The following is a 13,502-nucleotide window of genomic DNA, read 5'->3' as shown; positions in this document are numbered from 1 at the left end:
AAAGTTGCTTCTTCAAATATTACAGAGTCCTTTTCTCCAGGAATCTACTGATAAATAATTATTACTGCAATGCCACTTTTATATTAATTGCATCCACATCCAGCTCAGATTTAATGGGCAAGCATTAGCAGATGTTCTCAATATGTAAATATGGATGAATTCATTCTGGCTTCTTTTGCCTCTACAGAGTAGCATCATCAAAGCATCTAGGGCTTGAGTTCACAATTAAGAAAACACATCACAAAACAATTAATATCCAGATTCTTATTAGTTTCTGGCATGAAGCACCCCAACAAAGAAACAGACAATTTATTACAGTGCAAGTACAGTACAGGAGTGGGAAAAAGTTGTGGCTACACAATTAGCATTGTAGTGAAGTGTTTTTGATCTGTATTGTCTCTAACTTACACCCACAATCTAATTCAATGGACAGCCAAATACATGCTAACAGAAAGGCCATTAAAATCACAGCTGCACTTACAAAGTCCCTCCTTTTTGGATAAATGGTAGCTGAATGTGGCCCTAGCAGCATTTTTGTGCAACCTGCGGTTTCTTGATTGAAAGCACAATTTCCCCCCCCCCCCCCCGCCACTGGAGGCACAATTTTCATGGGGAGAATATACAAATAAATGTTTAATACATGTTTGAAATTAAGGTTGCCTAGACTGTAAATTTTGAGGGAAGCGGGTGACGCTGTGGGTTAAACCACAGAGCCTAGGACTTGCCGATCAGAAGGTTGGTGGTTCGAATCCCCGCGACGGGGTGAGCTCCCGTTGCTCAGTCCCTGCTCCTGCCAACCTAGCAGTTCGAAAGCACGTCAAAGTGCAAGTAAATAAATAGGTACCGCTCCGACGGGAAGGTAAATGGCATTTCCGTGCGCTGCTCTGGTTCACCAGAAGCGGCTTAGACAGGCTGGCCACATGACCCGGCAGCTGTACGCCGGCTCCCTCGGCCAATAAAGCGAGATGAGCACCGCAACCCCAGAGTCGGCCGCGACTGGACCTAATGGTCAGGGGTCCCTTTACCCTTTACCTTTAGACTGTAAATTGTATTAACAGAATTAAGTTTTGTATTCTTACATTGTTGTAATCTACATTGGGATGCTACAGTGAAGAGTGGGTAAGAAATCATATCATATATCATAGCATGCTGGTCCTGGTTGCATCTGGAGGTGCTATTTCATCCAATTCCAAATCTAATTCAACCCCCATAATCCAACTCATTGCTCCATGTGAGACACTCTTTTCTCTGTTGCAACATGGACACAGCAGAGCACAAGCCCTGCACACTAGACCTTCACAGGAGTCCTACAGGTATGCTTTAATCTGGGAAGAACACTGAGTAAATTGCTCAACAAATCATATTCCATGCTATTATCAATGTGGATTGGTAAAAAGGAGAGCATGGGAGTCTTCTGAAGTCCGTTCATGTGCAAAAAGTGCTTTAATAGTCCCCATAAAAAAATATCTCTGCCCTGTCGGCTCCACTTAAAAACCATTTCCCTGCATTAGAAGCTATTCAGCTGCAAACTGTTTGTTTTTATAAATACAGTTTCTCACAGATGCACCAAGGAGATTGCTGAACTGATAAAAACCTATTTGTGTTGCCTGCATTCCTGAAGCGCCATAACAATTTGTACACATTTTGTCACATTTTACAAGACAATGCCTTGCCCCAAACAAGCTCTTGTATTCTAAGTTCTAGCCCTCAGGCAGCTTTCCTCCCAGGAAATAAGGCTTTATAACAAGGCTAGAGAGACCCACATCTCAAGGAGAAAGTAGATTAAACCCAGTCATAGGATTTACAACATACAGCAAGGGAGATTAGCTGTTTTAGCCCTTGATGTTTTATTGCCCGTAGCAGTAGAGAGGCATATCTAAATTTACTAGTATATCATGACATGTGAGTCTAGCTTCGTATGTCAATGAGGTTTCTGCATTCGTGCAATGTGCAGTTCCACCTTTTCATCTCAAGATGGATTTGCATTCTGAGCATATCCAATAGAAGGGGCTCAAAGGAGGTGGGGGACTTGAGTGAATGTACCAGAGAATTCAGTGATAAAATAAAACACATACAAAATCAGGAGAAATGAAAATACGTTTTAAAAAAAAACACTTGCAAAATTGTGTTGTTGTGATATGCACTACCACTATTTGCAGGAAACAGATGTAGCAATCAGGGCCATCTTCACAAATTTCACTATGAGGAGCGCCAGCAATCAAGACAAGCCAAAGTTTTAATTTACACTTGTCTTCTCAGCTGTGGGAACTCCTGTTCAAAAAACTGCTAGAAAGCCCCAATGAAACATATAGTGTGTGTTGTGTGTGTATGAGTGTGAGTGTGGGAGAGAGAGAGAATGAGAGAGAAAGAATGAATGCAGCCGCTTGTTTAAGTAGCTTCACTAAAAGTTTTTATATTCTGATATTCTATGGCCTTTTTATTGCTCTGAATCTGAACGACAAGAGAAGCAGACTCTTAAATGTTTTAGCCCCCACTTTGATTTACATAAGAAGAAGAGAAGAAGAGTTTGGATTTGATATCCCACTTTATCACTACCCTAAGGAGTCTCAAAGCGGCTAACAATCTCCTTTCCCTTCCTCCCACACAACAAACACTCTGTGAGGTGAATGAGGCTGAGAGACTTCAGAGAAGTGTGACTAGCCCAAGGTCACCCAGCAGCTGCATGTGGAGGAGCGGGGAAGCGAACCCGGTTCCCCAGATTACGAGTCCACTGCTCTTAACCACTACACCACACTGGCTGTATAGAGCCAAAGTGGTTAAACTGTAGTGTAAGGCATTTCAAAATACAAGGGAGAATGCCTTGTCCTGTTATCTCATATTCTTGTCCTGTTATGTCAATTTGTTTCAGGCCAGGTCTGGGAACTGGCAAGATATGTATCATAAATTGTTCATTTTAAGACAAGCGTATCTTCACAAATCTAAACCCCCGAAGTTCATAACGTTCTCCTCCTATATCGCTGTATCAGTCATCTATAACCTTGCCTTGGGCAACGTTACAGTTGAACATACGGAGCCAAATTCCTTCAGCCGTCCCTAGCACCACAGAACTTAACCAATATTAATCGTGTCTGTCTAACACCACAAACAAGGGAATAAGATTACAGATGCTCTGTATTAATTTTCCCTTTACAGGAAGGTTATCCCATAGTTGAACAGCTATGAATTCTGCATGGTAAACCTTCATGCTTAAGGGTGAAACATCATCAAGAAAATGGCTAACAGCCAGCCATTTTCTTAGTTCTTTGGGGAACTTCAGTATTTCATACTGCTTCAACAATATGGTGGGGAACAATCTACTTTTCGGTGGGTGCGGTTTCAAGCCTTTTTTTATCAGCATATATCTAAGTCATATACTTGAAAGCAGAACTGAATGTGTGATCTATATGTTGTCCCTCTGAACTAAATAGCAATGACCCTTCAGAACCTGCAAAATATGGCACAACATTTCAAATCCCTCTGTCCCAAAAGTTAGAGCAGGTTATTTCAACAGAACATGCTGGCTGTAAGCCTAAGTTTTTGAACCAGAAAACCTCCTGGAGTTTGACAAAAGCCATCATTATCAGAGTCACTCTGACACAAACAAATGTCCTTAGCACTTCCCAATTCAGCCAAATGTTACTTTGAAACCTGCCATCTGTAGAGAAATTACACAGCTTTCTGAAAGCAAGAGGCTTTGAAAGAACATTATTTGATTATGCAGTGCTGAGAAGCAATGGATGATACAGCTACATGCAGCACTGAATAAAAGAAAACAGAAATCACCAAATAATAACCAAGGGTGATATATAAGAAGAAATTACTGCTAAATAATCTTGTAAATTAATAATTAGAAGTAGCAAAAAATTAGATGGACATGCAAGAATGAAAGGTTTTATTTCTATGTTTGTGACTTCTGATTTCAAACATCAGACATAGCCCCAAATATTTTTGTGAGCTTTCTAAAATTAAAGGGTCAGGACTCATTGTCTATTGAAGATGATGTAAGTTTAGCTTCCATTTCCCCCTTTTTGCTTACAAAAAGTTGCTCAATTATGCTCTACTGCTAATATATTATTAAATGTTTGTTATGGACATTTAATGGAGCAGTATGGAAAAACACTGCTCTAAAAAGAATATGCTGATATGCATGGATTAAGTATGTAAAGTACAAGCGAGAATAATAATTAGAAACGGTTATAAGGTGTATTATCCAAAGAATGCAATGACAGTATTCAAATTTGAACCAAAGGAACTCAAGTCGTGGTGGAGGGAAGTCACTGGTATGTGTAGGGTTTTTGTTTGTAGTGTAGGGTGTGTATATGTATTTTCTTTTGGTAGATTTTGTATCAGTATTTGTTTGTTTATTTTATTTTCATTTTCTGTATCATGTACTAAGAAATAATAAAAATTAAGGGTTGTTTTTTTAAAAAAATGTTTGTTGAATGCTTGTTTTTATTATGTGCTGCTGTTCAGGACAGCTTGAATAATATATACTTTTAAGTCTAATAATAAGATGCCCCACCATATCCCTTACTTTTGCTTTGAAGTTTTTTACTCTGTCTTATGAAAGCTGCTGTAGTATTCTGCTACTACCATGAGAGGCATTCAAAATATTGCTCACCCATGTCAGCTGTGACCATTGTAGACTGGTTCTCTGGGACTGAAACAGAAGTTTGATCTTGATCCAAGCTGTGTGAATCTTCATTGACCTCATGTTGACTATGACTAAGTTCTGATCGCAGTTCTGAATATTCATCTTCTTCCCTGAGGAATGAGCCACAGACAAATTATTTTCCTTTTCTTTTTAACCACCTAAGAGAAACAGCACAACTGATGGTCCTATAACCACAATAAGTAAGCATTACAAAAACTACCATGCATCTAATAAGCTAAATATCCACAAAACTTTTGTTAGAATATGACCTCTGAAGTTCACAAAATTCACCACATACTTATGATAAAGGAGATGATTAGGTGCATTAGACCATCTTACCAAACAGGTGGCATGGTTATTTAGATTGTTTTAGAATATTATTTCACTCTCTTATCTATCATGACACCTGACTCTTCCTTCCAGCATGTCAGGTACTGAAAGTTTATCCTCATAATCACTTTGAATGGTAGTTTAAGAATTACTCTGAAAAAACTTGTAGCACATCTAGCATATATAATGAGTAAGTAAACAACCCAATGGAATGCTCTGCGTAAAAGCACTCATTAAAATAGTTGGAAAAGTGTGTGTGTGTACACACATACATGGCTTTGCAAAAGGCACTTTGCACAATTCCTTCTCATCTCTATGTGGCATGTGCCAGTAACATTTAGGTATCCGGGGAACTTGTCTTAAGCTCTAAATTAAATTAATGGTTGCTTAAAAGTGCTCATTATTGCTAAGATTCTGTGCAGCTATAATTGCTAGTGGTTTACCTATTTAAATAAACTGAATGGGGATGAGGAGGGGGGAGTCTTGCAGAAGACTGTGTCTTTCTCCATGATTAAAAGAACCACATAGTGGTTTTTCCAATCACTGAAGAGGAGCTTCAATGAGTCCCTCCTCCCACTTTACAATGCTCAGAAATCATTTATTTCAGTTTTCCAGTCGCAGTAACAGCTGCAATGGATTTTAGGAGACAGAAGGGAAGAATGAATTAAGTCAAAGGAAAACAAATATGACTATTTGCTCTTCACGTTGCCCTGCTTCAGTGTGAACTCAGGCATATTGAAAGTATAGCTTTTTAAACTATTTAGGAATACTGAAGCACGAGGCACCTTTTGTCCATGACGCCAAGCAAACATTCAAAATACACCAAAAGGCTAAGTTAAAATTGGATCAAAGCAGCACATGAAGGTTCTATGAGATACATGCTAAAGTAGGCAAGAAAACCAAGCCCCAAACAGCACAAATTAAAGTACAAGATAATGAAGACCTATAAACGTGGATTAATGTTCTATGAATAAGTTAATTATTAGGCACAACACAAGCCAACAATAATTAGCTTTAGACAAAAAACAATTACCATGCAGTCAAAGAGCTGTCTTTTTTTGGTCAGAAGGCTAATTTGTTTGCTCATTTATGTTGACTCTCTGCAATTAGCTCTTCATTTTAAAACCTGAATTACCTCTGAGTGGTAAAGAGGATGGGCTTATCACAATGCTAACTTTACACACAATGCTAACACACACAAGCTTTAGTGAGCTTCATATGCTCTTCTTCCAAAAAGACCATTTATTTATACTGAACACAACATGTGTTCCATCACTTTCACAATGCAAACTTAGGTAGAGAACAACTTCAGTTCATTTCCTGAGTAGGAAAAGTATCTTATTTATCTCAGCAGATGCTATTCTTTTTAGCCAAAAGGTTTTAAATCCAAAATATGAGGCAGTATGAGCCACATAAACAATTCCTCCTCCCCACCGCAGCTTGGTGAAAATTAATATTGCAAACCAATATATGGTTGAGGCCAAACTTTCAAACCTGGCATGTGAATTAAATAAAAAATGCATGAAGGGAGAAGAGGAGCTTGCCAATTACATTTTTGTTGCTCTGGTTATTTATTGCTTATTTCATTTTTTACAAAGGACTCCTTGCCTTCCCAACGATGCAGTTGGCAAAACAGATTATTTTAATTTTTAATTAATTTCATTGATTTATGAATAATCTTCTACATGTGTGTCAAGGTGATTCATAAATATCATAAAGAACAGGTAAAGGTAGTTTTAAAAACAACACAAAAATAACTGAATATTTTGCTTTCCTCTGCCTTGTATATTATTTTAATGCAACTTACATATATTGGCCATTTTCTACTTTATCGGCTCCACCTCTTTGTGGGGACGCGTTGCGGGTGAGCCGCCAAGCCTTCTCCCTCAGCATGGGGGGAGGGACCATGTCCCGCCTTACGCTGGGGAGGCAGGGCCATGCCAGTTAGTCAATCAGCCAAGCAGGTGGCTTGGGGTGTGTGGCCAGGGCCAATTTAAACCACAGTGCGACACTGAATCATCCCTTTTCAGCCTTGGGCTGCGGATCTCCCGCTCTCCCATCCTCTGCTCAGCTTGCATCATTGGCCTTGCTATGGACTTCGGTTAGTCGCCGTTGAGGGGCCTGGGTAGGACTTTTTCCACTTGGCAAATTGGCACCAGCCACTTGGTCTTCGCCTACTTCGTAGCAATCGTCACAACTTTGTAAGGTTTGGCGGTTAGGCAGTAGAATAGCGATGTTTTGGGGAAGGGGAGGTGCAGCCATCACCTGCCCCTCCGTGCTCAAGGGTATTCTCTTAAAGGAATCTGGGGGTGTGGATCTCGCCTGAAGCTTGAGGTGGAGCTAGGGCCATGCCATGACCCCAGCAGGAAACCAGGGGTGCTCAAGTCGATCCACATCGGCGGTGCTCCCCCTACTGGTGGTTTACCCTTACCAGACTTCCTGCAAGGCGGGCAGGAGTCAGATATACCGTATTTTTTGCCCTATAGGACACACTTTTCCCCCTCCAAAAATGAAGGGGAAATGTGTGTGCGTCCTATGGGGCGAATGCAGGCTTTCGCTGAAGCCTGGAGAGCAAGAGGGGTCGGTGCGCATCGACCCCTCTCGCTCTCCAGGCTTCAGGCAGCTATCCCACGGCTAGCGGAGAGCTTGCCTGCACCCAGAAGCTTGGGGCAGGCTGAGCTCAGCACGCCCCAGGCTTCGGGCTTCGCGCAGCTCTCCGCTAGCCGGGGGAGAGCTGCGCGAAGTCACACAGCTCTCCCACGGCTTGCGGATAGCAGCCTGTTCTGGGGTCGGGGGAAGCTTGGGCCCCAGCCCCACAACTGGGGTGGAAATTTTTTTTTCTTTATTCCCCCCCCCCAAAAAAAACAACTAGGTGCGCCCTATGGGCCAGTGCGCCAAGTAGTCTGTTGATGCCAATGCCTAAGCCAATACTGCTCACATTCTGTAACCAATAAAGTTGTGGCCTAAATTTTGCCCATTAACATTAACCAAAATTCTGTGTCCTTGTGTCTTTATTCTCATGGGGCTGGCTCTGGCTTTGACACACAATTATGTGTGGTTTTTTGCATTTAAAAATATCTTTTGTGTTCCTTCTTGACAATTTGATTTAAAGTTAGGGTATCAGTCTTATTCAGAGTCAATCCTGCAACAGAGTTGGCTTACAGTGTATACTATACACCAGTGACAAAGATATTTTGAAATATGTTTGGACAACCATTTGTGGTCCCTAGATGAACAATTTCTGTATTGTGCCATACAGCTCCCTCTTAGCCATTAGGTGCCAGGAAAGCTTAGCTGGCTGTTCCTCTGGAGTATTCACTTTGATCAGATCACAATTACCAAACCCTGCTTTAAACTACGGCAATGACTTACCCTGATAGGTAAAGGTTGGAAAAAGGAAACGAACAGTGTAATATGTAAGTTTGTCTTCATCAGTTTAGCATATTAGAGCAAGAAATTAGGCAAGTGGCACTGGCATTTCCCCACTGCTATCTTCGCTAAGGAATTCATCTGGGGTGTTGACAGGGTGTGTGCAAAGTAATTCTCTCATGGCTTCAAAACCCAATCCAGGCATTGGCTGGTTTCCAACATTTGCTCTGCTTTAATTAGTGCTGGTAAAGCACTTTGATATCCTCAGGTGTTAGGTCCTCTGTGAATACAAGGTTTGCTAGAATTATATTTATGCTAATGTTTTTGTCGCATCTACTCAAAAATAAGCAGCTGCCATTTTTATTTCCTGTACCAAAGTGAGGGCATGTGATAGTTCTCCATGTACTTCTGATCTACACTTGGCGTTGAATGGGCAGCATTCTCATCTCTCCTAAGAAATCAGTCTTCTAACGTTAAGGTTCCTCTCCTATGGAGCATGTATAAAGTATAATGCTTTCTGGGCAGCGAAAATATATGAGAGATATTACGCAAGTGTTATGAGCCAATTAGGAGCTATCTTGAAGCGAGACACCTACAAATTCATTAGTAATTAAGGGCTTTGCAGATAACTCATTTTGCTTATTTCAGACTTGAGATGAGATTTTTTTCTTCAGGTGCAAGATCTTCTGTTACTTCAGAAGTAAAGCATAAGCTACAACTGTAAGATCTAATATCGTTCTGTGGTAATTTCATAGAGCTGATCATGAATGGAAGAATATATTCAACTTAGGAAGAAGCGTGAGGAGCTAAAGCAGCCAATATGATTAATGTTTGCAACAAAATTCCTTCAGCTCTAGATAGATTTCATAGATGAATTCCATAGCTAGTATTGCCAGAGATGAACTTTGTAGAGAGTACTAACAGACATTCACAAATACCAAATGTATCTGAAAGAGACAGCATCACATTGAAGAGACATAGAAGAAACTCAGTGTCATTTCCATAAAGAATCCAACAAAATCTGAACCTGAACACCAGCTGGGTCCTACATTTATGCTCCAACCACCATCACCATTGCCATTTCCCCATAGACCTTTCAATGAAATTTTCTTCACAAATTGTGTAAAGAAAAACAAAAGCCACTCTAGAAGTTTCACATATACAACCAACAAAATGCAAAGTTTAGTTTTCACAATAATGGTTTGTGGCCCAATGGTGTATCTCAAAAGGGAGGACGAGAGGTGTTTTGGCTGCAGATCTATTTACTTTGGGTGGCATAGTGTATATCTGGCTCAGGGGAGAGAAGTATTACTGGATGGATAGTTCAGGCAGTAAAGCGTGAGACTCGTGGCTGTGGGTTCGAGCCCCACATTGGGCAATAGGTTCCTGCATTGCAGGAGATTGGACTAGATGATCCTTCCAATTCTACAATTCTATGACTGGACAAGTGTATGGGGAAGCAGCAGCATACAACTGTAAGGATTAAGGGATATAAAACAATCAAGTTTCTAAGCAGGTACATGCGTGCGTGTCTACATGTATACACATGTATGCGTGTGTGTATATGCAACCCAATATGATTAGATGGGAGCAAATATTTATCGAAGCTCAAGAGGCAGATTTATGCTGGTGTTAGGCTCTACCTTATAGTAGTTCCTTGAAGTCGATCGATTTTCTTATTTAGTTCTGCGATAATGCTGTGGAGCTCCGTGATCCGTTCTTCGTAGCGAAGCGTCGTCCGCTCTTGCACATCTTCGTGCTCTCTCATTAGGTGGGACTGTTCACACTAAAACAGCAGCAGTAGAATAAAGACATTCAGAGGAACAGCATGGGACATAATGGGGAGCTATACGGAAAAAGGATGCAAGAAAATGCTTCACGTAGGACTCGGCTAAATTAGTAAAGGAACAGCGATTTGAATGCACTATAAACATGCAGCAACAGATGGCGCCAGAGAGCAGGAAATTTTAAAACGCAATTTTCCATAGCGATTTTTTTCTTTTGTTATAACGCTCTAATTTCTGACTTATTTATAGGGTGTGTGTTTTTCCTGTGTATATATCCACCTGAAGTCTCTCACAATCCCACACTTAGGAAATATAAGTTTTGAATAGGAAATTATAAAGAATAGATCTTAATTTATAGTTTCTCAAAGGGAGGTGTGAATATGAGATTATAAGCAACACTGCTTTTTGTATGGATTGTGTCCTTTGGTTGTTGCCAGTTTGAGTAGGAGGCAGAAGAGTTGGCTGAACAGGCAGCAGTAAATTAGAGAATGGGTAAAGACTGACATCTTCAAATAGTGTTCAGTTCAGAATGTGATTTTCTGTAAGTTCAACAGTAAAACTGTCTTTATAATATGCTGTGAATCCCTTTTAATGTCATGTTTGACTTCTCTCGTTTAGCTTACACAAAGAAAACATGTCACGATGCACATTACTGTACCAAATTACTCTCTGGCGCCCATGAACCCGATCTCAGACCTAGCTAGCTGCAGGTTTCAGACATCCATTGTCTTCGATCTGAAATAATATTTCAGACATGTCAGTGTGTGACAATTACTTTCTGTCAATAAATAAGAACTCTGCTTTACCAGATTTCATCTCTCAAAGTAGTGCGCTGAAGAGATGGCCATTGCTTATTTTGACTGAAGATATACAGACTGGTGCTAATGGACTTTAGCCACAGTAGCTATCCTGGTCTCTCTCAAATCATTGGACAGCCAACATTTTTCAAAATAAACCTTATCTGATGACAGACACATACAATGAACACTGCAGTACAAGAACAAGAGATGGCACCAAATCTTTGAAGAGGAGGAGGAGGAGGAGGAGGAGGCATGGAAGATAAATGTATATACCCCTGCTCCCGTGGACCCTTTAAAAAGGGGCTCAGAGTACTCCAGCATTTGGATCTAGTTCAAAATGGGCTTGATCCTGTTGTGCTTGTTCCTTCATCAGTTTTTCTTGCAATATGTTACAGTGGTACCTCGGGTGACATATGCTTCAGATTACATTCACTTCAGGTTACAGACTTCGCTACCCCAGTAATAGTACCTCGGGTTAAGAACTTTGCTTCAGGATCAGAACAGAAATTGTGCTCCGGCGGCAGCAGGAGGCCCCATTAAAGTGGTGCTTCAGGTTAAGAACAGTTTCAGGTTAAGAACGGACCTCCGGAACGAATTAAGTACTTAACCCGAGGTACCACTGTATTAAGAAAACATCTTGCTGTCCATCCTTAACCTCTTCTCCTGCCTGCAATATTCCTCCAACTAATCCTTGCATCTTATCAGAGCTTTTTCTTCCCTCTTTTTCTTCTGTCTCTCTTCTTAGTAACTATCCAGGATATAACAAAGTCTTGACAATATGCAATGTTACACAAGGTAATATGGGGCCAAAACTTTCCTATGTTTATCCCAAATTTGTTATAGACTCTTTTACCCAATTAAGCATATGATGCTCCTTGCTCCATCTGCCTTGTTCATCATAATCCAGGCCCTCAGTGATATCGAAACCTACCGGTAATTTCGTTCAATATCCCAGCATGAATGAGCAGTCTGCAATTCCTAGGAATGTAAACCTGTCAACAGGGCAATATTTGTTGATATTGGGAGCCACTAACATAACCTCTTTAAGATTTAGCTGCATGATACACGCTTTGATATTAGGAAGCTTTTAACCTGCCCAGTCTGGTTTTCAACCTCTATAGTGTGCATGGTATAAAATCTTCCATATCAGCCTTCCCCAAACTGGCTGTGATGGCTGGGGAAGAGGGAAAGCTGCAGTCCAAAACATCTGGTACCAGGTAATAATAATAATAATAATAATAATAATAATAATAATAATAATGTATTATTTGTACCCCACCCATCTGGCTGGGGCTTCCCAGCCACTCTGGGCGGCTTCCAACAAAGATTAAAAATACATTAAAATGTCACACATTAAAAACTTCCCTGAACAGGGCTGCCTTCAGATGTCTTCTAAATGTCAGGTAGTTGTTTATCTCTTTGACATCTGATGGAGGACGTTCCACAGGGTGGGCACCACTACCAAGAAGGCCCCCTGTCTGGTTCCCTGTAGCTTTGCTTCTCGCAGTGAGGGAACTGCCAGAAGGCCCTTGGTGCTGGATCTCAGTGTCCAGGCAGGTTGGGGAAGGCAAAGTCACAAGGGCTTTTTTCTTGGTTTCAAATTCTAGCTCGTCCATAAAATTTTGTCAGCAGTGCTGATACTCTTTCTACGGAGGTCGCCTGGGGCCTCAGTTCACAGTCACATTTTCTTTACTTTTTATACTCTTCCTTTTGACAATCAGTCCACTTCTTTTGGCCTGCAACATCACTGCTGTGTCACGAAGCATTCTTTTTCTACTCCCTCCTCCTCTCTGTTCTTAAAAGTATTTTCAATCGTTTTACAGGTACAGTTGAATCTCCGTTTACATAACCCTCTGGTAACTTAACTACAGGATGCATGTGCGGCAAACCTGGAAGAATTTGACTGGGTTTCACCCCCCCCCCCACATGCACAGAAGCAGTCCTCAGGTTGCAAAACCTCAGGGTCCTACCGGACCTCCGGAACGGATCCCGTCCACAACCGGAGGTACCACTGTATTTCTACTTAGCAACAGATGAGTCAGCAAATTCTGGAAATGAGTAAATAAGCTGGTCACTTGAAGCACTCAAATTGCTCACCTTTCCTCCTTTTTGTCAGTCTTCTTGCAAATGTACGATTTCTGTAAGTTTGACCACTGAAGCTAAATATCAGCATTTATTAACCTTGTTTGTTTTATATTGGGGATTCTCTATTTAGTGGCAATTAAAATGTTTGCCACTGCTAACATATACCTTCCAACTCCATATGTTAACTCCTTACATGATTCTTAGTAAACCTGACCAAACTGAGCAATGGTTCTATGGGAATATGATATCAAATCGTTTATTTGTACAAAAACATCTCCCTGGGTTTCTTTTCTTTCTTTCTTTCTGCATTCCTATCACGCATGCAAGAAATCTCTATCAGGCTTCTCTGTCTTTTTCACTGTATCATGGGTATCTACACGCACACACACGTAGACTCTTAAAAATATTAAAATTAAAATATCACTGAAGTATTTAAAAACACATGTGGATCCAATAATAAACAAAGACCTGTTTTCA

General features: G+C 40.7%; 1 protein-coding gene across 7 annotated transcripts in view; it reads right to left on the bottom strand.

The window, feature by feature from the left end:
• Positions 1 to 13,502, bottom strand: part of MCC (MCC regulator of WNT signaling pathway) — a 204,968-nt gene that overhangs the window by 56,541 nt on the left and 134,925 nt on the right. For all 7 annotated transcript variants that reach the window (XR_014503049.1, XM_083403790.1, XM_083403794.1 and 4 more), the window contains 2 exons: positions 9,997 to 10,139; positions 4,622 to 4,764 (listed from right to left, as the gene is read on the bottom strand). Coding sequence is in view for 6 of the 7 variants with exons in the window: in XM_083403790.1 (XP_083259916.1) it covers positions 4,622 to 4,764; positions 9,997 to 10,139 (286 nt within the window). In the remaining variant the exon portion in view is untranslated. The remainder of the gene's footprint in view (positions 1 to 4,621; positions 4,765 to 9,996; positions 10,140 to 13,502) is intronic.

This window comes from Podarcis tiliguerta (genome assembly GCF_965153285.1).
Source record: "Podarcis tiliguerta genome assembly, chromosome: 11".
Classification (NCBI taxonomy): Eukaryota; Metazoa; Chordata; class Lepidosauria; order Squamata; family Lacertidae; genus Podarcis; species Podarcis tiliguerta.
This window is presented reverse-complemented; position numbering and strand designations above follow the sequence as displayed.